Source organism: Nerophis lumbriciformis, linkage group LG22, assembly GCF_033978685.3.
Source record: "Nerophis lumbriciformis linkage group LG22, RoL_Nlum_v2.1, whole genome shotgun sequence".
Taxonomy (NCBI): domain Eukaryota; kingdom Metazoa; phylum Chordata; class Actinopteri; order Syngnathiformes; family Syngnathidae; genus Nerophis; species Nerophis lumbriciformis.
In genome coordinates this window covers 35,844,739-35,871,679 of record NC_084569.2, presented here as the reverse complement: position 1 = coordinate 35,871,679, position 26,941 = coordinate 35,844,739, and the positions used below count along the sequence as shown (strand labels likewise).

The 26,941-nt window shown below is 40.7% G+C and overlaps 1 protein-coding gene across 1 annotated transcript in view; it reads left to right on the top strand.

Moving 5' to 3' along the window:
- Positions 1 to 926: 926 nt before the first annotated feature.
- Positions 927 to 26,941, top strand: part of abat (4-aminobutyrate aminotransferase) — a 97,572-nt gene continuing 71,557 nt past the window's right edge. The window contains exons 1-2 of the mRNA XM_061973811.1: positions 927 to 1,075; positions 22,900 to 23,018. Of these exons, the coding sequence (XP_061829795.1) occupies positions 22,949 to 23,018 (70 nt within the window). The 5' untranslated portion in view covers positions 927 to 1,075; positions 22,900 to 22,948. The remainder of the gene's footprint in view (positions 1,076 to 22,899; positions 23,019 to 26,941) is intronic.

Sequence of the window (26,941 nt, the reverse complement as noted above, 5' to 3'; positions counted from 1 at the left end):
GTCTGATGATGATGTGAGAGTGGCAGATGAGGTCCTCCAGGTGCTTAAACCCCTCAAAAGTGTTCCATCTCTACTGAGCACTGAAACTTCACCATCTGTGTCAATGATCCTGCCACTGAAAACAAGGATTCTACAATCCATGGCTCCAAGTGTGGAAGACAGCAGCATCACTCCAGATGTCAGGCTTTATGTTTCAAGGAAGATGATGTTTCTTCTTATGTTGCACTTAAACTTGTTTTTTATTCATGGTCATTGGTCCAAGTTTAAAGAAAGGAGGAATGCCTTTTTATGTTGCACTGTTTTTCATTAATTATGTTAATAGGAAAATAAAAATGCATGTCAAGTTGATTGTATTATTCTCCAGTGCAATAACAGTACTGAAATGAAGGCAAAAAGGGCATTAATGGGAGCTTTAAAAAAAAAAGAAGAAAAAAAGAAGTAACTAAATAGTTACTTTTCACAGTAACGCATTACTTTTTGGTGTAAGTAACTGAGTTAGTAACTGAGTTACTTTTGAAATAAAGTAACTAGTAACTGTAACTAGTTACTGGTTTTCAGTAACTAACCCAACACTGCTGATTAGACAGGTGGCGCTTGTGAGATAATTATTATTTTTTTGCATTTGTGAGATTGTAATATTTTTTTTAACTTGTAGAATTATCCTGTTGCGTGGGTTTTAATGTTAATTTTTGTATTTTTTTAATATTTGTTTGGACTTTGCAGCCGTACAAAAATGGCTTGAGCAATACACGTAATGGCCACTAGAGGGCCCGAAAGGATGCAGGGAAAGTAGAACGCAAAGTGGGACAGCAGCCAATCACCAACGACTTTACTCAGGGGACAGAGGCGGTGGAGGGGGGCGTGTCCAAGGCACCATATGAGGTAATCAAACCCTATTTGTGAATCTTTTACAGCACGGCGAGCGGCGAGGCACAGGTTGTTCCAGACCGACTTCACCGAGAACGGAACCCAAAAAAAAAAAGCCCCGGTCGGAAGAAGCCCCTCCTCCTCCCCGCCAGCAGAGACCCGTGGTTGGGGCGCTGCAGTCATCCTCGCTCCCGTCCTCCGGCCAGAGGTAAGTGTTCGATCCGTGCCTTCCTCCCTCCCTCCCTCCGGGGTCTGCGGGTCACATCGTGCCGCATTGTCCCCCGCCGTGTGTCGCGACGTGATATACCGAAGGGAGCAGGTGATGACGTCACTCGCCATGCAATTAAAGCATCCACGCGCGGTATCGGACCGGCTCCCAGAATTTACCGATACTCACAATGTTCATCCATAACGGTGGCGAGCCGGTCGGATCCAGCTGGAACCAGATCCTCCAGAACAGTGGTGGGGGGGGGGGGGACAACAACAACAACAGTCGTAAACAAGTTTTAACACCAATTGTGCACATGTTGTTGTGCTGGCCGCAGTATTCAGTGCTTATAACTTCTGCAGGCGTACATCCAAGTCAAAAAAGCATGAGTTTATTGCACATTTGAGTCCTTTTTAGAAGATTCGAGCATGCAAAAGTGCACCCAATTGAAATAGTGCCAAGTCATTTAATAAATGTAATATGGTCTCATTGTATCCTCTCCAATGGATCCTAATCACACGCAGACTGGAATTCCACCCGACTCCTTGCAGACCTAACAGGAGGCTGTTTGGTAACTCCACGTTACGCAACATTTGTCAATGCACTTGTAGGTCACACAACGATCAGCTGGACGTTATCGGCCCCATACAGAGCCTCATTCTGTATCACAGACTTTATGCAAGAACCAAATTAGGTTTGAGTTTGTACAAACCCCGTTTCCATATGAGTTGGGAAATTGTGTTAGATGTAAATATAAACGGAATACAATGATTTGCGAATCATTTTCAACCCATATTCAGTTGAATATGCTACAAAGACAACATATTTGATGTTCAAACTGATAAACATTTTTTTTGTTTGACAAAGAAGTTGGGAAAGGTGGCAATAAATACTGATAAAGTTGAGGAATGCTCATCAAACACTTATTTGGAACATCCCACAGGTGTGCAGGCAAATTGGGAACAGGTGGGTGCCATGATTGGTATAAAAACAGCTTACCAAAAAATGCTCAGTCATTCACAAACAAAGATGGGGCGAGGGTCACCGCTTTGTCAACAAATGCGTGAGCAAATTGTTGAACAGTTTAAGAAAAACATTTCTCAACCAGCTATTGCAAGGAATTTAGGGATTTCACCATCTACGGTCCGTAATATCATCAAAGGGTTCAGAGAATCTGGAGAAATCACTGCACGTAAGCAGCTAAGCCCCGTGACCTTCGATCTCTCAGGCTGTACTGCATCAACAAGCGACATCAGTGTGTAAAGGATATCACCACATGGGCTCAGGAACACTTCAGAAAGCCACTGTCAGTAACTACAGTTGGTCGCTACATCTGTAAGTGCAAGTTAAACTCTCCTATGCAAGGCAAAAAACGTTTATCAACAACACCCAGGAACGCCGTCGGCTTTTCTGGGCCTGAGCTCATCTAAGATGGACTGATACAAAGTGGAAAAGTGTTTCGTGGTCTGACGAGTCCACATTTCAAATTGTTTATGGAAACTGTGGACGTCATGTCCTCCGGACCAAAGAGGAAAAGAACCATCCGGATTGTTATAGGCGCAAAGTGTAAAAGCCAGCATGTGTGATGGTATGGGGGTGTATTAGTGCCCAAGACATGGGTAACTTACACATCTGTGAAGGCGCCATTAATGCTGAAAGGTACATACAGGTTTTGGAGCAACATATGTTGCCATCCAAGCAACGTTACCATGGACGCCCCTGCTTATTTCAGCAAGACAATGCCAAGCCAGGTGTTACATCAACGTGGCTTCATAGTAAAAGAGTGCGGGTACTAGACTGGCCTGCCTGTAGTCCAGACCTGTCTCCCATTGAAAATGTGTGGCGCATTATGAAGCCTAAAATAGCACAACGGAGACCCCCGGACTGTTGAACAACTTAAGCTGTACATCAAGCAAGAATGGGAAAGAATTCCACCTGAGAAGCTTCAAAAATGTGTCTCCTCGGTTCCCAATGTTTACTGAGTGTTGTTAAAAGGAAAGGTGATGTAGCACAGTGGTGAACATGCCCTTTCCCAACTACTTTGGCACGTGTTGCAGCCATGAAATTCTAAGTTAATTATTATTTGCAAAAAAATAATAAAGTTTATGAGTTTGAACATCAAATATCTTGTCTTTGTAGTGCATTCAATTGAATATGGGTTGAAAATGATTTGCAAATCATTGTATTCCAATTCCCCAGCTCATATGGAAACGGGGTTTGTAATTAGGAGTGTGTTTGTCAAATGGTTCGGCTTTTTAATCAGATTAATCACATTTTGGCATTTGGATTAATCATGATTAAGTACAGGTAGATAGTAGATTTTATTTGTAAAAAGCACTTTACATTGAGTAAACAACCTCAAAGGGCTACAGTGTATTAACCCTTCTGTGGTGTTCGGGTCTGTGGGACCCGTTTTCATTTTTTATTCAAAGAAAAATGATACAATTAATTAATTTTTCAAACTGAGACTCACTGACTTTGGCTCATTTTCTGTGAAGAACATATATCAGAATACATATTTAATGACCCTAACACCATACACCCCCCCTACACATTTATATTACATATAAGATGTCCGGGTCCACTGGACCCGGGGCTAATAGAAGTGTGGAAATTTATGTTCTGTGTACCACACACACACACACACAGCAGGCCTAGACAGGAGGAGGACAGAGTGTAGGTACACAGAACATCAGAGGGTCAAAAATGTGCGAGAAAATGAGAGCAGACAGTGTTGACAAACAATGTTGCAACCTTGTGTGGGAAGCGCAGCTGCAGAAACACAAAAGAAAAATCCCTGTGGGATGCAGAAACTGGCAGAGAAATTTTTCATATTGTTGTTACTCAGCCAGCGTTTGTGGGTCTGATGGACCCGTTGCATTTCGGGGCTTTTAATGCCTCACAATCAAACACTTTTATGTTAAAATACTGAACAGATGTTTATTGGAATACGGGAAAATCAGTTCAGTATCTTAACATAAAGTGTTTGATTGTGAGGCATTAAAAGCCACAAAATGCAACGGGTCCATCAGACCCACAAACGCTGGCTGAGTAACAACAATGTGAACATTACACAAGGGTTAAACAAATAAAAATAAAAAGATAATAAAAAATAAAAAAAAATAAAAACTAGAACAGCCAAATAGCTAGAACTAGTATGCATATATCCAAAAAAAAAAAAAAAAAAGGCTTTAAAAAAAAAAGGGGTTTTAAGCCTTTTTTAAAAGCATCCACAGTCTGTGGTGCCCTCAGGTGGTCAGGGAGATAGTTCCACAGATTGGGAGCGGCGGAGCAGAAAGCCCGGTCTCCCATTGTCCGTAGCTTTGTCCTCGGAGGTGTCGAGTGGAGGATTTGGGGGTGAGTAGTTCTTTGAGGTAGAGGGGGGTATTTCCATGGAGGCACTGGTGGGTTAGTAAGGAGACTTTGTATTCAATCCTGAGTGGAACGGGAAGCCAGTGAAGGGATTTGAGAATTGGTGTGATGAAGCACATTATGCAAGTGATACTCACTTGCATAATGTGCTTAAAGGGGAACTTCACTTTTTTGGGGGGAATTTTGCCTATCATTCACAATCCTCATATAGGACAAGCACACATACCGTATTTTTGGACCATAAAACACACTTAAAATCTTTTAATTTTCTGAAAAATCGACAGTGCGCCTTATATCCCGGTGCGCCTCAAGTACGCATGAATTACCGACCTTGACGCACTCCTATTTGTCACATGGTGAAATGATAAGTGCGACCAGTAGATGGCAGCCACACATAAGAGATGCCGGAACCGTGTATCTAGCGAGTATGGCGGGCTCGGTTTCAAAGTTGGTAGCAAACATGGCACCCGTTCACACACTGATGGAGGGAGCTGCCATGCAAGGCCCTAACCACGACCCATCAGGAGCAAGGGTGAAGTGTCTTGCTCAAGGACACAACGGACGTGACTAGGTTGGTTAGGCTGACCATATTGTGAAATCCCAAAAAGAGGACACATATATGCGTGCCAAGGCCGGGACTAGGTGAACATTTGCCAATGATACTCCAACTTGCTTTATAAATAATATATTTATTTAAATAAAGTATTTTTTCTCCTCTGTTGACAGCAGTGTTGGCGCTAGGAATTTTCAAAATGGGGTCCCAGGGACCCCATCAAGTCATAAAAATGGGGTCCCACGGTAAATGTTTGGGGTCCCACTTTTTTGTAAGCGTTTTGAAAAAAAAAAGATAAACGTATGCATTATCCTGTTATATCTCACATTCTATATTGTGTTTTGGAAAAAGGTTGTCATAAACGTTACTTACCGTATTTTCCGCACCATAAGGCGCCCTGGGTTATAAGCCGCGCCTTCAATGAACGGCATATTTCAAAACTTTGTCCACCTATAAGCCGCCCCGTGTTATAAGCCGCATCTAACTGCGCTAAAGGAATGTCAAAAAAACAGTCAGATAGGTCAGTCAAACTTTAATAATATATTAAAAACCAGCGTGATGTGGGCGCGCATGGAGTCGTATATCAACATGGACGGAGCTGCGTGAAAAAAGCCACCCGGCCTCTTCGCGTAAACTTCCCTTAACCACTCGCTCATCTTTTCTTCATCCATCCATCCTTTCGAGTTAGCTTTTATGATGACGCCGGCTGGAAAGGTCTCTTTTGGCAAGGTCTTCCTTTTGAATATCACCATGGGTGGAAGTTTCTGGCCATTAGCATGGCAAGCTAGAACCACAGTGAAGGATGACTTCTCATTCCCTGTGGTGCGAATATTCACCGTACGTGCTCCCGTTGTATCCACAGTGCGGTTCACAGGAATATCAAAAGTCAGTGGAACCTCGTCCATGTTGATAATGTTCTCTGGCCGGATCTTTTTTTCAGCTATCTTGTTTTTACAATATGCACGGAAAGTAGCCAGCTTTTCTTGAAAGTCTTTAGGCAGTTGCTGTGAAATAGTAATCCGTGTGCGGATGGAGAGATTGCGTCTTTTCATGAACCGGAAACCTGTCGCTTAGTAGGAGCCATTTTGTGGTCTTTACAGATGTAAACACACAAAGGAAATGAAACGTAATATCCGCGCGCTTCTTCTTCTTCTATGGGGGCGGGTGGTTGCTTACAGTAGAAGAAGAAGCGCTTCCTCTTCTATGGGGGCGGGTGCTTACCTTGGCGGTTGCTTGCGTAAAAGAAGAAGCACTTCCTCTTCTACGGGGAAAAAAGATGGCGGCTGTTTACCGTAGTTGCGAGACCGAAACTTTATGAAAATGAATCTTAATATTAATCCATATATAAAGCGCACCGGGTTATAAGCCGCACTGTCAGCTTTTGAGTAAATTTGTGGTTTTTAGGTGCGGCTAATAGTGCGGAAAATACGGTAATTCATTAAAAAAAAATAATAAAAAAAGAAACCAAATGTGTATACATATGTAAATGTATTCAGTTATAAACATTCATTCACTTTCTTCTTTCCTTCATGGATCTAAACTTTACCGCTGCTGCTAGTTTTTTCTATGTTTTTATTGAATAAGTTGTAGGTGTATTTATTTCAGTATAAAAGTGTAAAAAGTGTTTTGCTTGGGTCATGAAATGATGATAATGGTGTGCCAGGGCATACATACATTTGATATTTAACGCTTAAATCTCTGGAGTCTACATCAACTTCACATCTATCCCTCATTTCTAAATGTTTTAATTTTTTTTATGTTGTTTTTTTTGTTTGTTTGTTTGTTTTCCGCCCTTTTTTGTCGAACAAAACTATGTTTTTAATGGCAAACACACAAAATATGCAAAGTCTTCCACCGAAAATATTTTTCAAAGTGTAATATTTGATGTGAAGTAATGGGAACCTTGGATAGGTCAATAATTCATAATAACATTGATTTTGATTCAATATTATGTTTTGAGCAATGACAGTTTGAAAGAAAAAAAAAAAACAGCTTTGTTTTATTAGTCAACATTGCAACTTTTTCTAAATTACATTTCACCTTTAAGCTGTTTTATTTCACTTTTGTTATGTTTTTGTTTAGTTTAATAGTATTTTTAGGATGTGCCGTGGGCCTTTAAAACATTAGCTGTGGGCCGCAAATGGCACACTTTTGACACCCCTGCTATAGATAATAAAACATTAAATCTGATAAATCTATGGATAAAAAGCAGAGCCTGGCGACGCATGCGCGTTTATCATAACTCTCTCTCTCTCTCTGTCTCTGCCCCTCCCTCACCAATGCTGCTGAGCGCACAATTTGTTTTGTTTTTAACCCCTTCTTAACCCTGGACGTACATTGAAAATACACGCAACCCTAACTCAAAATGCCGGACATTTGAGGCATTTAAGGAACTCCGCCCGGACAGCTCCGGGGAAAAGAGGACGTATGGTCAGTCTAAGGTTGGTAGAAGGTGGGGATCGAACCAGGAACCCTCAGGTTGCTGGCACGGCCACGCTCCCAACCCCGCCATGCCATTTGGGAGATATATCTCGATATATATTATTACTTAAATTCGATATATATCTCAATATATTTTCCGGTAAAAGTATACATATAAAGATATTAATTTTTAAGCGAGATTCACTGAAATTGAAGTGAATGACAACTGTACTGTTAACACTTTTATTAACCCAGTTAGTCAAGACGGGTATTAACAGCACATAAAATAAACTGTTTAAGTAGCAAATAATTACATAACATATTTAAAATAGAAAAATATTATTTCTACGTAAAATAAATAACATAGCTGTGCAAATAATACAAAATGGGGCGGTATGGCTCGGTTGGCAGAACGGCCGTGCCAGCAACTTGAGGGTTCCAGGTTCGATCCCCGCTTCCGCCATCCTAGTCACTGCCGTTGTGTCCTTGGGCAAGACACTTTACCCACCTGCTCCCAGTGCCACCCACACTGGTTTAAATGTAACTTAGATATTGGGTTTCACAATGTAAAGCGCTTTGAGTCACTAGAGAAAAGCGCTATATAAATATAATTCACTTCACTTCAAATGTATCACTCCATACATTAACCGCACCGGACGATAAGTCGCAGATGTATACGTTGTGAAATGAGTTGGTTTCACAGCAATATTTTGTCAATGTTTATTTACATATCCTCAATTGTTTCTTAACGTTGTCTCTAACATGGCAGTAAAAGGGCTGATCATACAAAACAGAAGTCATTGTCATAGACCCACAGGCTGCGGAAGCTCACGCTCCAATCCGCTAATAACTCCACGCTGACGTTTTAGTGAATTTACTGAGGAGTTTGTGAAACTGAAACAATACCGAACGGCAACTGTACTTCCGGTAGGTTAAAAAAAAACCATTCTAACCAGAAGGGCAAAGCAGCCACTACGGCATCTGCAGTGAGCGAACTCATCCAAAAGATGGCGCCATAGCGCAAACAATACAACACCGACTTTGTTTCCTTGTTTGTTTGTTTTTAACTATTTACCGTATTTTTCGGACTATAAGTCGTAGTTTTTTTCATAGTTTGGCCGGGCTCCAGTTGCGACATATATATGTTTTTTTTCCTTTTTTATCATGCATTTTCGGCAGGTGCGACTTATTCTCCGGTGCGACTTATACTCCGAAAAATACGGTACTTTAAAGCCGGCCGCCAGCGAAGAAAAATCCATGAATTAGCCGCACCGCTTTATAAGCCGTAGGGTTCGAAGCTCAGGAAAAAAGTAGTGGCTTATAGTCAGGATTTGATGGTACTGAGCCCCACTACTCTACTGTGTTTTATCGTTGGTCATTAAGGTGGTACTTGGAGAGCCAAGTGTTTTCTGAGGTGGTACTTGGTGGAAAAAGTTTGATAACCTTTGCATTAGATACAAAGTAAATGTATTGTTGAAACTGATACTGATACTTTTTAGTTGAGAGTTTTCAAGATTACTGAGTGATTGTGTCTTGACTTTAATGTCTCTAATGGATTAGGATCACAATAAAACACAGGAGCAAGATTTTGGGCAAACTACATGTATATGTTTGCAGAAAACTTATTTGTGAACAACGTAACAACACGAATACAACAATGTAACATCGACTAAATAATGCAACGGTTCTCTTTTATTACATTTTAATTACATTTTAACAAACTAAAGTCGGTAAGCATTCCTATGTCCAATGACTTTTTCTCTGAGTTTGTAAACAATATACAAAGATATACAGGTAAAAGCCAGTAAATTAGAATATTTTGAAAAACTTGATTTATTTCAGTAATTGCATTCAAAAGGTGTAACTTGTACATTATATTTATTCATTGCACACAGACTGATGCATTCAAATGTTTATTTCATTTAATGTTGATGATTTGAAGTGGCAACAAATGAAAATCCAAAATTCCGTGTGTCACAAAATTAGAATATTACTTAAGGCTAATACAAAAAAGGGATTTTTAGAAATGTTGGCCAACTGAAAAGTATGAAAATGAAAAATATGAGCATGTACAATACTCAATACTTGGTTGGAGCTCCTTTTGCCTCAATTACTGCGTTAATGCGGCGTGGCATGGAGTCGATGAGTTTCTGGCACTGCTCAGGTGTTATGAGAGCCCAGGTTGCTCTGATAGTGGCCTTCAACTCTTCTGCGTTTTTGGGTCTGGCATTCTGCATCTTCCTTTTCACAATACCCACTTCAGGCAACGTGGATCCTGTGCCTCTCCTGTCTTCCTCCAGACTCTGGGACCTCGATTTCCAAAGGAAATGCAAAATTTGCATGGTTGGGTGATGGTTTGGGGTGCCATGTCATCTGCTGGTGTCGGTCCACTCTGTTTCCTGAGATCCAGGGTCAACGCAGCCGTCTACCAGCAAGTTTTAGAGCACTTCATGCTTCCTGCTGCTGACCTGCTCTATGGAGATGGAGATTTCAAGTTCCAACAGGACTTGGCGCCTGCACACAGCGCAAAATCTACCCGTGCCTGGTTTACGGACTATGGTATTTCTGTTCTAAATTGGCCCGCCAACTCCCCTGACCTTAGCCCCATAGAAAATCTGTGGGGTATTGTGAAAAGGAAGATGCAGAATGCCAGACCCAAAAACGCAGAAGAGTTGAAGGCCACTATCAGAGCAACCTGGGCTCTCATAACACCTGAGCAGTGCCAGAAACTCATCGACTCCATGCCACGCCGCATTAACGCAGTAATTGAGGCAAAAGGAGCTCCAACCAAGTATTGAGTATTGTACATGCTCATATTTTTCATTTTCATACTTTTCAGTTGGCCAACATTTCTAAAAATCCCTTTTTTGTATTAGCCTTAAGTAATATTCTAATTTTGTGACACACGGAATTTTGGATTTTCATTTGTTGCCACTTCAAATCATCAAAATTAAATGAAATAAACATTTGAATGCATCAGTCTGTGTGCAATGAATAAATATAATGTACAAGTTACACCTTTTGAATGCAATTACTGAAATAAATCAAGTTTTTCAAAATATTCTAATTTACTGGCTTTTACCTGTACAATATCAACAATTTTACACTACACTACAAAAACAGATATGTGTGAAAATAAACATAGAAGATAACTCAAAAATCAGATCAGATAGGTCTTTATTGTCATTGCACAAGTACAACAAAACTTTGTTTTCAGCACAAACCCGTTCAAGATTAGACAAACAAACAGTGTACAGGGTTACAGAACAGGAACGCTGATTGGTCGCCACAAGATGGGAAAAAGGTAAAACGCTGGGGAAGAAGATGAGTAAAAAAATACAATCTAGTCTGGAGTGGGAAAAAACCTCCATGCCATGCACACATAAACACGTGACGTCACATCGGGAAGCAATCCGCCATTTTCTCAAACACCGAGTCAAATCAGCTCTGTTATTTTCCGTTTTTTTCGACTGTTTTCCGTACCTTCGAGACATCCTGCCTCGTCGGTGTGTTGTCGGAGGGTGTAACAACACGAACAGGGACGGATTCAAGTTGCACCAGTGGCCCAAAGATGCCAAAGTGGCAAGAAATTGGACGTTTGTTCCGCACACTTTACCGACGAAAGCTATGCTACGACAGAGATGGCAAGAATGTGTGGATATCCTGCGACACTCAAAGCAGATGCATTTCCGACGATAAAGTCAAAGAAATCTGCCGCCAGACCCCCATTGAATCTGCCGGAGTGTGTGAGCAATTCAGGGACAAAGGACCTCGGTAGCACGGCAAGCAATGGCGGCAGTTTGTTCCCGCAGACGAGCGAGCTAAACCCCCTGGATGTCTTGGCTCACATCGACCCTAGCTTCCCTGGCCTGCTGACATCAACTCCAAAACTGGACAGATCAGCTTTCAGGAAAAAAGCGCGGATGAGGGTATGTCTACAGAATATATTAATTGATGAAAATTGGGCTGTCTGCACTCTCAAAGTGCATGTTGTTGCCAAATATATTTCATATGCTGTAAACCTAGTTCATAGTTGTTAGTTTCCTTTAATGCCAAACAAACACATACCAATCGTTGGTTAGAAGGCGATCGCCGAATTCGTCCTCGCTTTCTCCCGTGTCGCTGGCTGTCGTGTCGTTTTCGTCGGTTTCGCTTGCATACGGTTCAAACCGATATGGCTCAATAGCTTCAGTTTCTTCTTCAACTTCGTTTTCGCTACCTGCCTCCACACTACAACCATCCGTTTCAATACATGCGTAATCTGTTGAATCGCTTAAGCCGCTGAAATCCGAGTCTGAATCCGAACTAATGTCGCTATAGCTTGCTGTTCTATGCGCCATGTTTGTTTGTGTTGGCATCACTATGTGACGTCACAGGAAAATGGACGGGTGGTTAAAATCAGGCACTTTGAAGCTTTTTTTAGGGATATTGCGTGATGGGTAAAATTTTGAAAAAAACTTTGAAAAATATAATAAGCCACTGGGAACTGATTTTTAATGGTTTTAACAATTTTGAAATTGTGATAATGTTCCCCTTTAACATTCTTCAAAACTCACCATATTTGACACACACATCAGGACTAGCGAAAATTACCATCTAATTTAAAAAAATAAAAAATAAAAAAAAATAAAAATTGCGCTCTAGCTCCCCCTAGGAAAAAACACAGACAAAATTGCTTGTAACTTCCAGTAGGAATGTCGTAGAGACATGAAACAAAAATCTCTATGTAGGTCTGACTTAGACCTAGATTTCAGTAATTGACATCCTTCAGCAAAAATCAACAGGAAGTTGGCAATTCACCCTTCAGAACAAAAGTTTACTAAAAACAGTCACTTTTGCCTCTTTGAGCTGTAATTTGACCCCCTTTACATGCTTCAAAACTCACCAAACTGGACACACACATTAGTACTGGCAACAATTGCGATCTAATAAAAAACCCAACCCCAAAACTCAAAATTACGCTCTAGCGCCCCCTAGGAAGAAAACACAGACACAACTGCTCCTAGGAAGAAAACTCAGACAAAACTGCCTGTAACTTCCAGTAGGAATGTCTTAGAGACATGAAACAAAAACCTCCATGTAGGTCTTACTTATACCTACATTTCATATACTTACAACCCCCAGCAAGAATCAACAGGAAGTTTGCAATTCCCCCTTCAAAACAAAAGTTTTGTAAAAACCGGTCACCTTTTTTCAAACATTATCTCCTCTGAGCGCGTTTGTCGTGTCGGCTTCAAACTAGCACAGGAGAGAGATTGAACCCTTCTGATTAAAAGATGACGAAAGAGTTTTAATTACTGCTCCGGTTTGGATTTTATGTGCCGTCAAAGTCGGTCCCGTCCATCGCTGCTTGCAGCTTTAATTGTAAGTTGTTTTGCCTTTTGTTTTCTGTAATTATAATTTGTTTCATGAAATGTAAAAGTGCTTACCACCTCCAAGTTACCTGCCTCCACACTACAACCATTTGTTTCAATACATGTGTAATCTGTTGAATCACTTAAGCCGCTGAAATATGAGTCTGAATCCGAGCTAATGTCGCTATATCTTGCTGTTCTATCCGCCATGTTTGTTTGTATCGGCATCACTATGTGACGTCACAGGAAAATGGACGGGTGTATATAACGATGGTTAAAATCAGGCACTTTGAAGCTTTTTTTAGGGATGGGTAAAATTTTGAAAAAAACGTCGAAAAATAAAATAAGCCACTGGGAACTGATTTTTAATGGTTTTAACCATTCTGAAATTGTGATAATGTTCCCCTTTAAATGAAGTAAATGCTAGTGCCATTATCTTCACATAATGATATGCGCTCGGCATTACATTTCTTTAAACCAGCAAACTTATACTAAAAATGAATTTATTGTTCCTAATGGAAAGGCAACAAGGCAACCGCTTGTTACTCTCGGTGTCTCCTAGCCCAGTGTTTTTCAACTAGTGTGCTGTGAGATACAGTCTGGTGTGCCATGGGAGATTATCTAATTTCACCTATTTGGGTAAAAAAATATTTTTTGCAAACCAGTAATTATAGTCTGCAAATGATGTGTTGTTGTTGAGTGTCGGTGCTGTCTAGAGCGCGGCAGAGTAACCGTGTAATACTCTTCCATATCGGCCGCCCTCTCCCCTCTCTGACGGACATCTACACCTCCCGCTGCCTCAACAGAGCCAGTGCCATCATCAAGGACAGCACCCACCCTGGCTCTGACCTGTTCCACCTGCTGCCCTCTGGGAAGCGCTACAGGTGCATTAAAACCAAAACAAACAGGCTAAAGAACAGCTTCTTCCCCAGGGCCATAACCATCCTGAACGGACTGCCCCATTGTCCCTCATAACTGCCTTCTCTTCGGTGCAATAACCCATTCCACCAACCACCCTGTTTTTGTTTTGTTTTTTTCATGTATACCTTCATTTCACACCATATTCATTGCACTTCTACATTTTTTAAATTTTTATATATTTGCACATTGTTTTTCTAGCATGCACACATCGCACTGTATGGAATGGCCTCAATCTCGTTACCTTGCGTAATGACAATAAAGCTGATTCTGATTCTGATTCATATCAGTATGTGGCAGTCGGTAGCTATTTGCTTTGTAGATGTCGGAAACAGCGGGAGGCAGTGTGCAGGTAAAATGGTGTCTAATGCTAAAACCAAAAATAAACAAAAAATGAGTGCCCCTAAGAAAAGGCATTGAAGCTTAGGGAAGGCTATGCAGAACGAAACTAAAACTGAACTGGCTACAAAGTAAACAAAAACAGAATGCTGGACAACAGCAAAGACTTACTGCGGAGCAAAGACGGCGTCCACAATGTGCATCCGAACATGACATATGCCAACAATGTCCCCACAAAGAAGGATAAAAACAACTAAACTATTCTTGATTGCTAAAACAAAGTGGATATCGTGTGATGGGTAAAATTTTGAAAAAAAACTTCGAAAAATAAAATAAGCCACTGGGAACTGATTTTTAATGGTTTTAACCATTCTGAAATTGTGATAATGTTCCCCTTTAAGAGTTGTTTTCTTTTCCTTTAAACCGAAATGGGTCCGAGTTCCTAGGTTGATTGTCAACACTAAAAATGGGCCCTAGTGTGTGAATGTGAGTGTGAATGTTGTCTGTCTATCTGTGTTGGCCCTGCGATGAGGTGGCGACTTGTCCAGGGTGTACCTTGCCTTCCGTCCGATTGTAGCTGAGATAGGCTCCAGCACCTCCCGTGACCCCGAAGGGAATACGCGGTAGAAAATGAATGGATGGTCTGGGTTCCTAATGGTTAAGCTGTGTGGTTGCGGACAGTTCCTAGAATAAACATGAATTGTATTGCTAAACTAAGCAAGTAATCATTAAACGGTCTTGTTCAAACACATGCAAAACTGCATTGGTCGGCTGTTTTATTGGATGAAGTCAACAAGGCTAAATGTTCACGTCGAGGTGGTAAATGGCAGTAAATGTGAGTCATAATGTGATTTGTTTCTCAACGCACAGATGTGTGTTACTCTGAAGGGTCATATATGAATCCATTCATGTCGGCCAAACACAAACATTTAGGTCACAGTGCGGCGGAGCTCGGTGCCGTAACATTTCCCCTGCGAAACTGCGGTCAGATTAGATTTAATCAAGCGAGGTGTGACACTTAATTACTGTGCAGTCGCTGCCGAGTCCGGCGGTGAATTTTCCCACCAGCACTTTGCCTCGGTCCATGAGTCACATTATGACAGTAAGTCAGTCAACACATAAAAAAAAAACTGTTTGCCCGAGTCCAAAGTCTTTTTGCCATGAACTTTTAACCTGTACTGCAAAAACTGAATTCTAAGTAAGATTAAAAATCTCAAATAAGGGTGATATTTGCTTATTTTCTGTCTGATAAGATAACTCTTCTCAGTGTTTTACTTGTTTTAAGTGTTTTGGTCCTAAATGATCTCAGTAAGATATTACAGCTTGTTGCTGAGATTTGATGACCTATATTGAGTAAAACCAGAGGTGGGTCGAGTAGCCAGAAATTGTACTCAAGTAAGAGTACTGTTACTTTAGAGATTTATTACTCAAGTAAAAGTAAGGAGTAGTCACCCAAATATTTACTTGAGTAAAAGTAAAAAGTATGTTGTGAAAAAACTACTCAAGTACTGAGTAACTGATGAGTAACGTACACACATATCATATATATATATATATATATATATATATATATATATATATATATATATATATATATATATATATATGTATATGTATATATATATATATATATATATATGTATATACACACACACACATATACATATATATATATATATACACACACACATGTATTTATACAAACACATATATACATATATATATATATATATATATATATATACACACACACACACACACACACACACACATATATATATACATATATATATACACACATATATATACATACATTGATATATACAGTATATAATTTAAATTTATTTATTTTGCCGTTTTTGTTTACATGTTAAAGGTGTTTTAATGAATATGCATGCATGTTTAACACATATAGATTCCTTTCTTTCATGAAGACAAGAATATAAGTTGGTGTATTACCTGATTCTGATGACTTGCATTGATTGTAATCAGACAGTAGTGCTGATAAAGTCCACGTTTTCAAATGGAGGACAAAAAAAGTTCCTCCTTTCTGTCAAATACCACATGAAAGTGGTTGTTTTTTGGCATCTTATTTGTCCAGCTTCCATATGCGTTTTTATACACTTTACAAGAAATACATTGGGGGCAAACTCCATAGCTTGCTAGCTTGTTTGCGCTGGCTTTTGGAGACTCTTATTTTGAAAGCGCACGCGCGATGGAGCGGCACTTTTATTGTGAAGACAGGAACTGTGCAGTCAGTCTTTAGGCTTTTGACAGGATGTACGGTTGAAATAAAAAAGGGTCTTTTTTCCTTCACACTTTTGATTGATTGATTGGAACTTTTATTAGTAGATTATATTATATTATATTATATTCCGTACAATTGACCACTAAAAGGTAACACCCCAATAAGTTTTTCAACTTGTTTAAGTCAGGTCATGTGACCGCCTGGCTCTATTTGATTGGTCCAACGTCACCAGTGACTGCATCTGATTGGTGGAACGGAGTGAACGTCACCAGTGACTGTATTTGTTGAAACGCAGGCACTATGAAGGTCTGTCTGACAGACCAAAACAAACAAAGCGTGCATTAACAGATCGATAAAAATTAGTAGCGAGTAGCGAGCTGAATGTAGATAAAAGTAGCGGAGTAAAAGTAGCGTTTCTTCTCTATAAATATACTCAAGTAAAAGTAAAAGTATGTTGCATTAAAACTACTCTTAGAAGTACAATTTATCCCAAAAGTTACTCAAGTAGATGTAACGGAGTAAATGTAGCGCGTTACTACCCACCTCTGAGTAAAACATGCTTGAAACTAGAATATCAACTGTTGCAAAGCTGTGTCATCAACACTCACAAGTATAAAACTACTTTTTTAAAGTAATAATTTCTTATTTCAAGCATGTAAAAAAAAAAAAAATCATGACTTTGACACAATTGTGTCTCGTATTAAAACAGATGACAGCCAAATTGCTGTTTTATTTTCAATGAAACAATAGAAAATAGGTACTCATATAGTAGTACAGTTGGCACAGTACAGTAAACTGACAGTTAATATTTAAACATTTGACATTTCTAACTATTTTGAACAGAAATAGTTCATGCACATTCAGATAAATTCTTCAAAATTTGAATTAAAATTTTTTTGGTTGTGGCCAGGCTGTATATATGCGCACTAATTGACTGAAAGAGCACGCACTTGGCGCGATGATGTCATGTTATCCATGGAAAAATGCATTTTTAGACAATATGATTTGCCTGAGCGGCTAGGAGACCCCGAGAGTAACAAGATGTTGCCTTGTTGAATTTCCATTAAGAACAATAAATGAGTTTTTAGTATAAGTTTGCTGGTTTCAAGAAATGTAATGCCGAGCGCATATCATTATGTCAAGATAATGGCACTAGCATTTACTTCATTTAAGAATATTTTTCAACATATTGAGCAAAAAGGTCTCGTTTTTTTCCTACCAAGAAAAGTGCACTTGTTATTAGTGAGAATATACTTATTTTAAGGTATTTTTGGGGTTCATTGAAGTTAGCTAATTTTACTTGTTTTGGAAAGTCTTGACAAGCCGAATTTTCTTGTTCTATTGGCAGATAATTTTGCTTACCGTATTTTTCGGAGTATAAGTCGCACCTGCCAAAAATGCATAATAAAAAAGGAAAAAAACATATATAAATCGCACTGGAGCCCGGCCAAACTATGAAAAAAAACTGCGACTTGTAGTCCGAAAAATACGGTAGTTCAAATAAAATACCCCTCTTTTTTTTCTTTTTTTTTTTTTTTTTTTTTTTTTTTTTTCTTGATTTTGAGCACTGGCTTTTTGCAGTGTAAGTGCCTCATTTGAACAATAACAGCCCTTTTTTTTTTTTTTTTACCTTTTTCAACATGGAACCAAAATCCACCCTGACTTTAGGACTGCCGGTTCCAATATTGTGTTCATCAGTGCCGATGTCTCTTCTGGTCTTTTGCGACTCCTGCTTCTCCCAGTTCCAACTTGCTGTGCCCCCCCCCCCTGTGGAGATGCAGGCTTGTGTAACTCTCTCCGAACCAGTTTCATCCTGCTCATGAGGGGTTGCCAAGTAACCGGCTGTGGGCCTGCATATGTGTGTGTGTGTGTGTGTGTGTGTGTGTGTGTGTGTGCAATGACCGGGGGTCTCCACTGTGTCAAAAGCAGAAAGGTTGAATGTTCTCCATTCTCTGGCCAGTATTGCATAATAATCATTTTCTTATATCCGTATTTTTGCGACTATGTCACACTCGCATATACAATGAAATACATTCACACAATTGTATCTGGATTGGTGTTCCTCAAATGCCTCGGCCTGGTTTACACCTTTTGTCTTTAAAATAGAATAGAATATAAAGTACTATATTGATCCCTGGGGGAAATTCAGCACCACAGTTCACTCACAACAATAAACACTTAGGTATTCACATATCAAGGAGAGTAAAAAAATAAAGATATGGAATAGCGTACACTCGAATTGTCCCCCCACTTTCCTTCCGGTGCAAAAACAGCAAAAAAAACAGCAAGGGCAAATAGCATTATTAGGGATGATGTTTGATAAGAAATTATCGAGTTTGAGCCTATTATCGAATCCTCTTATCAAACCGATTCCTTATCGATTCTCTTATCGAATCCAGATAGGTTGTTGTATATGGAAAAAAAACACAATATTTGGTTTAACAAAAGCTCACTTTTATTTTGTAAGAAAAAATAAAATATCCATCCATCCATCCATCTTCTTCCGCTTATCCGAGGTCGGGTCGCGGGGGCAGCAGCTTAAGCAGGGAAGCCCAGACTTCCCTCTCCCCAGCCACTTCGTCCAGCTCTTCCTGTGGGACCCCGAGGCGTTCCCAGGCCAGCCAGGAGAGATAGTCTTCCCAGCGTGTCCTGGGTCTTCACCGTGGCCTCCTACCGGTCGGACGTGCTCGAAACACCTTCCTAGGGAGGCGTTCGGGTGGCATCCTGACCAGATGCCCGAACCACCTCATCTGGCTCCTCTCGATGTGGAGGAGCAGCGGCTTTACTTTGAGCTCCTCCCGGATGACAGAGCTTCTCACCCTATCTCTAAGGGAGAGCCCCGCCACCCGGCGGAGGAAACTCATTTCGGCCGCTTGTACCCGTGATCTTGTCCTTTCAGTCATGACCCAAAGCTCATGACCATAGGTGAGGATGGGAACGTAGATCGACCGGTAAATCGAGAGCTTTGCCTTCCGGCTCAGCTCCTTCTTCACCACAACGGATCGATACAGCGTCCGCATTACTGAAGACGCCGCACCAATCCGCCTGTCGATCTCACGATCCACTCTTCCCTCACTCGTGAACAAGACTCCGAGGTACTTGAACTCCTCCACTTGGGGCAAGATCTCCTCCCCAACCCGGAGATGGCACTCCACCCTTTTCCGGGAGAGAACCATGGACTCGGACTTGGAGGTGCTGATTCCCATCCCAGTCGCTTCACACTCGGCTGCGAACCGATCCAGCAAGAGCTGAAGATCCTGGCCAGAGGAAGCCATCAGGACCACATCATCTGCAAATAGCAGAGACCTAATCCTGCAGCCACCAAACCAGATCCCCTCAACGCCCTGACTGCGCCTAGAAATTCTGTCCATAAAGGTTATGAACAGAATCGGTGACAAAGGGCAGCCTTGGCGGAGTCCAACCCTCACTGGAAACGTGTCCGACTTACTGCCGGCAATGCGGACCAAGCTCTGGCACTGATTATACGGGGAGCGAACTGCCACAATAAGACAGTCCGTTACCCCATACTCTCTGAGCACTCCCCACAGGACTTCCCGGGGTACACGGTCGAATGCCTTCTCCAAGTCCACAAAGCACATGTAGACTGGTTGGGCAAACTCCCATGCACCCTCAAGGACCCTGCCGAGAGTATAGAGCTGGTCCACAGTTCCACGACCAGGACGAAAACCACACTGTTCCTCCTGAATCCGAGGTTCGACTATCCGGCGTAGCCTCCTCTCCAGTACACCTGAATAGACCTTACCGGGAAGGCTGAGGAGTGTGATCCCACGATAGTTGGAACACACCCTCCGGTTCCCCTTCTTAAAGAGAGGAACCACCACCCCGGTCTGCCAATCCAGAGGTACCGCCCCCGATGTCCACGCGATGTTGCAGAGTCTTGTCAACCAAGACAGCCCCACAGCATCCAGAGCCTTAAGGAACTCCGGGCGGATCTCATCCACCCCCGGGGCCTTGCCACCGAGGAGCTTTTTAACAACCTCGGCAACCTCAGCCCCAGAAATAGGAGAGCCCACCACAGATTCCCCAGGCCCTGCTTCCTCATAGGAAGACGTGCTGGTAGGATTGAGGAGGTCTTCGAAGTATTCCCTCCACCGATCCACAACATCCGCAGTCGAGGTCAGCAGAGCACCATCCCCACCATACACGGTGTTGACACTGCACTGCTTCCCCTTCCTGAGGCGGCGGATGGTGGTCCAGAATTGCTTCGAAGCCGTCCTAAAAAAATAAAATAAAATAAATAAATATTGACTGTTGTTACCCAAAGTATATTAAGTGGGTTTTTTCAGAAAAACAAATATATACAGTAACACAAAAACAACGTGTCTCTGTGATCACTATAGGTGAATAGCCATGCCTTGAGGCGTTTTTTTCCGGTCCATTATTTTTGCTGCTTGTGTGACATCACAGGAAATGACGTAGCTCAGTCTAATGACTGAGCTACGTCATTTCCTGTGATGGCATGTTATCAATGGAAAAATAAAAATGCAAGAAATGTAATGCTGAGCGCTACTTAGTTAAGAATATTTTTCAACATTTTGAGAAAAAAGGTCTCATATTTGTTTTTTCTACCAAGAAAAGTGCACTTATTATTAGTGAGAACATTCTTATTTTAAGGTATTTTTGGGTGCATCGAGGTTAGCTAATTTTACTTGTTTTGGAAAGTCTTGACAAGCCAAATGTTCTTGTTCTATTGGCAGATAATTTTGCTTACCGTATTTTCCGCACCATAAGGCGCCCTGGGTTATAAGCCGCGCCTTCAATGAACGGCATATTTCAAAACTTTGTCCACCTATAAGCCGCCCCGTGTTGTAAGCCGCATCTAACTGCGCTAAAGGAATGTCAAAAAAACAGTCAAATAGGTCAGTCAAACTTTAATAATATATTAAAACCAGCGTGATGTGGGCGCGCATGGAATCGTATATCAACATGGACGAAGCTGCGTGAAAAAAGCCACCCGGCCTCTTCGCGTAAACTTAAACTTACCTTAACCACTCGCTCATCTTTTCTTCATCCATCCCTTCGAGTTAGCTTTTATGATGACGCCGGCTGGAAAGGTCTCTTTTGGCAAGGTCTTCCTTTTGAATATCACCATGGGTGGAAGTTTCTGGCCATTAGCATGGCAAGCTAGAACCACAGTGAAGGATGACTTCTCATTCCCTGTGGTGCGAATATTCACCGTACGTGCTCCCGTTGTATCCACAGTGCGGTTCACAGGAATATCAGTTGCTGTGAAATAGTAATCCGTGTGCGGATGGAGAGATTGCGTCTTTTCATGAACCGGATCCCTGACGCTTAGTAGGAGCCATTTTGTGGTCTTTACAGATGTAAACACACAAAGGAAATGAAACGTACGGTAATATCCGCGCGCTTTTTCTTCTTCTACGCGGGCGGGTGGTTGCTTACAGTAGAAGAAGAAGCGCTTCCTGTTCTATGGGGGCGGGTGCTTACCTTGGCGGTTGCTTGCGTAGAAGAAGAAGCGCTTCCTGTTCTACCGGGAAAAAAGATGGCGGCTGTTTACCGTAGTTGCGAGATCGAAACTTTATGAAAATGAATCGTAATATTAATCCATATATAAAGCGCACCGGGTTATAAGGCGCACTGTCAGCTTTTGAGAAAATTTGTGGTTTTTAGGTGCGCCTTATAGTGCGGAAAATACGGTATATACAGTAACACAAAAACAACCTGTCTCTGTGATCACTATAGGTGAATAGCCATGCCTTGAGGCGTTTTTTCCGGTCCATTATTTTTGCTGCTTGTGTGACATCACAGGAAATGACGTAGCTCAGTCTAATGACTGAGCTACGTCATTTCCTGTGATGTCATGTTATCAATGGGAAAATAGAAATGCAAGAAATGTAATGCTGAGCGCTACTTAGTTAAGAATATTTTTCAACATTTTGAGAAAAAAGGTCTCATATTTGTTTTTTCTACCAAGAAAAGTGCACTTATTATTAGTGAGAACATACTTATTTTAAGGTATTTTTGGGTGCATCGAGGTTAGCTAATTTTACTTGTTTTGGAAAGTCTTGACAAGCCAAATGTTCTTGTTCTATTGGCAGATAATTTTGCTTAGTTCAAATAAAATACCCCTCATTGTTGTATTTTTTTTTCCTTTTTTTTGAACACTGACTTTTTGCTGTGTATTGGGTATTTCCCCTTTTTTTAAATATATTTTTTGCATAAGAAAACTATGTGGGGAAAAAAATTCAATTTTTTGTTGTTTCCCACTAACATGCAAACTAATGTCTGAATGACTACATTTTCATAGGCTTTTTTTAATCAAAACCTCGTCACGACTTGTCTTTATCCCGCGCTTGAATGCCCAATGTTTTTGACTCGATGGATTATTTTCAGACTGTCCTTCCGAGACCTCCTTTGAAGGCAGACATTTACTAATGATAATAATCTAGTGCTGGTAATTGCGTCGGTTTGACGAAGTTATTGACTTTGGTCTTGTTAGGCAGTGTGAGTCTACCTCATTGGCTGCTGCAAGTACACCCTCCATCCATCCATTTTCTACCGCTTGTCCCTTTTCGGGGCCGCGGTACACCATACAGTATAAATACATCTCCCCCCTCCCCCTCCCTCTTTGCTTCAGGTGACCCGCTTGGTGAGACGAGACGAGGGCTGCCTCTCTGATCCCTGCCATGGCGTCCTCCGTGTTTTGCCGCCAACTTTCGCTCTCCCTCCACAAAAACCTGTGCCTCAGTCTCTCAGGTAAGCTTCCATTGAAATGGTCGACCAAGTAACTCTTAATTGTTTTCAGTAGAGATGTCCGACAATATCGGCCTGCCGATATTATCGGCCGATAAATGCGTTAAAATGTAATATCGGAAATTATCGGTATCGGTTTTGTTATTATTGGTATGTTTTTGTTTGTTTTTTTGTTTGTTTTTTTATTAAATCAACATAAAAAACACAAGATACACTTACAATTAGTGCACCAACCCAAAAAAACCTCCCTCCCCTTTTACACTCATTCACACCAAAGGGTTGTTTCTTTCTGTTATTAATATTGTGGTTCCTACATTATATATCAATATATATCAATACAGTCTGCAAGGGATACAGTCCGTAAGCACACATAAGCTGGTCCACTAATAGTACTAACCTTTAACAGTTAATTTTACTCATTTTCATTCATTACTAGTTTCTATGTAACTGTTTTTATATTGTTTTACTTTATTTTTTATTCAAGAACATTTTTTTAATTTATTTATTTTTATTTTATTTTATAATTTTTTTTAAAAAGTACCTTATCTTCACCATACCTGGTTGTCCAAATTAGGCATAATAATGTGTTAATTCCACGACTGTATGTATCGGTATTGGTAATTAAAGAGTTGGACAATATCGGGATATGGGCAAAAAGCCATTATCGGACATCCCTAGTTTTCAGTAGTTCAAAGTAAAAGGTTAACTTTATTTATCTCTTTTTACAAGTTGTCTGTTTGTTCCTTCAGCCATATTAATGGCTCAATTTCAATCAATCAATCAATCAATCAATGTTTATTTATATAGCCCTAAATCACAAGTGTCTCAAAGGGCTGCACAAGCCACAATGACATCCTCGGTTCAGAGCCCACATAAGGGCAAGGAAAAACTCACAACCCAGTGGGACGTCAATGTGAATGACTATGAGAAACCTTGGAGAGGACCGCAGATGTGGGTGACCCCCCCCCTCTAGGGGAGACCGGATGCAATGGACGTCGAGTGGGTCTGACATAATATTGTGAAAGTCCAGTCCATAGTGGATCTAACATAATAGTGAGAGTCCAGTCCATAGTGGATCCAACATAATAGTGTGAGTCCAGTCCATAGTAGATCTAACATAATAGTGTGAGAGTCCAGTCCATAGTGGATCTAACATAATAGTGTGAGAGTCCAGTCCATAGTGGATCTAATATAATAGTGAGAGTCCAGTCCAGAGTGGATCTAACATAATAGTGAGAGTCCAGTCCATAGTAGATCTAACATAATAGTGAGAGTCCAGTCCATAGTAGATCTAATATAATAGTGAGAGTCCAGTCCAGAGTGGATCTAACATAATAGTGAGAGTCCAGTCCATAGTGGATCTAACATAATAGTGAGAGTCCAGTCCATAGTGGATCTAACATAATAGTGTGAGTCCAGTCCATAGTGGATCTAACATAATAGTGTGAGAGTCCAGTCCATAGTGGATCTAACATAATAGTGAGAGTCCAGTCCATAGTGGATCTAACATAATAGTGAGAGTCCAGTCCATAGTGGATCTAACATAATAGTGTGAGAGTCCAGTCCATAGTGGATCTAATATAATGGTGAGAGTCCAGTCCAGAGTGGATCTAACATAATAGTGAGAGTCCAGTCCATAGTAGATCTAACATAATAGTGAGAGTCCAGTCCATAGTAGATCTAATATAATAGTGAGAGTCCAGTCCAGAGTGGATCTAACATAATAGTGAGAGTCCAGTCCATAGTAGATCTAACATAATAGTGAGAGTCCAGTCCATAGTAGATCTAATATAATAGTGAGAGTCCAGTCCATAGTGGATCTAACATAATAGTGAGAGTCCAGTCCATAGTGGATCTAACATAATAGTGTGAGAGTCCAGTCCATAGTGGATCTAACATAATAGTGAGAGTCCAGTCCATAGTGGATCTAACATAATAGTGAGAGTCCAGTCCATAGTGGATCTAACATAATAGTGTGAGAGTCCAGTTCATAGTGGATCTAACATAATAGTGTGAGTCCAGTCCATAGTGGATCTAACATAATAGTGAGAGTCCAGTCCATAGTGGATCTAATATAATAGTGAGAGTCCAGTCCAGAGTGGATCTAACATAATAGTGAGAGTCCAGTCCATAGTAGATCTAACATAATAGTGAGAGTTCAGTCCATAGTGGATCTAACATAATAGTGAGAGTCCAGTCCATAGTGGATCTAACATAATAGTGAGAGTCCAGTCCATAGTGGATCCAACATAATAGTGAGAGTCCAGTCCATAGTGGATCTAACATAATAGTGTGAGAGTCCAGTCCATAGTGGATCTAACATAATAGTGAGAGTCCAGTCCATAGTGGATCTAACATAATAGTGTGAGAGTCCAGTCCATAGTGGATCTAACATAATAGTGAGAGTCCAGTCCATAGTGGATCTAACATAATAGTGAGAGTCCAGTCCATAGTGGATCTAACATAATAGTGAGAGTCCAGTCCATAGTGGATCTAACATAATAGTGTGAGAGTCCAGTCCATAGTGGATCTAATATAATAGTGAGAGTCCAGTCCAGAGTGGATCTAACATAATAGTGAGAGTCCAGTCCATAGTAGATCTAACATAATAGTGAGAGTCCAGTCCATAGTAGATCTAATATAATAGTGAGAGTCCAGTCCAGAGTGGATCTAACATAATAGTGAGAGTCCAGTCCATAGTGGATCTAACATAATAGTGAGAGTCCAGTCCATAGTGGATCTAACATAATAGTGTGAGTCCAGTCCATAGTGGATCTAACATAATAGTGTGAGAGTCCAGTCCATAGTGGATCTAACATAATAGTGAGAGTCCAGTCCATAGTGGATCTAACATAATAGTGAGAGTCCAGTCCATAGTGGATCTAACATAATAGTGTGAGAGTCCAGTCCATAGTGGATCTAATATAATGGTGAGAGTCCAGTCCAGAGTGGATCTAACATAATAGTGAGAGTCCAGTCCATAGTAGATCTAACATAATAGTGAGAGTCCAGTCCATAGTAGATCTAATATAATAGTGAGAGTCCAGTCCAGAGTGGATCTAACATAATAGTGAGAGTCCAGTCCATAGTAGATCTAACATAATAGTGAGAGTCCAGTCCATAGTAGATCTAATATAATAGTGAGAGTCCAGTCCATAGTGGATCTAACATAATAGTGAGAGTCCAGTCCATAGTGGATCTAACATAATAGTGTGAGAGTCCAGTCCATAGTGGATCTAACATAATAGTGAGAGTCCAGTCCATAGTGGATCTAACATAATAGTGAGAGTCCAGTCCATAGTGGATCTAACATAATAGTGTGAGAGTCCAGTTCATAGTGGATCTAACATAATAGTGTGAGTCCAGTCCATAGTGGATCTAACATAATAGTGAGAGTCCAGTCCATAGTGGATCTAATATAATAGTGAGAGTCCAGTCCAGAGTGGATCTAACATAATAGTGAGAGTCCAGTCCATAGTAGATCTAACATAATAGTGAGAGTTCAGTCCATAGTGGATCTAACATAATAGTGAGAGTCCAGTCCATAGTGGATCTAACATAATAGTGAGAGTCCAGTCCATAGTGGATCCAACATAATAGTGAGAGTCCAGTCCATAGTGGATCTAACATAATAGTGTGAGAGTCCAGTCCATAGTGGATCTAACATAATAGTGAGAGTCCAGTCCATAGTGGATCTAACATAATAGTGTGAGAGTCCAGTCCATAGTGGATCTAACATAATAGTGAGAGTCCAGTCCATAGTGGATCTAACATAATAGTGAGAGTCCAGTCCATAGTGGATCTAACATAATAGTGAGAGTCCAGTCCATAGTGGATCTAACATAATAGTGTGAGAGTCCAGTCCATAGTGGATCTAATATAATAGTGAGAGTCCAGTCCAGAGTGGATCTAACATAATAGTGAGA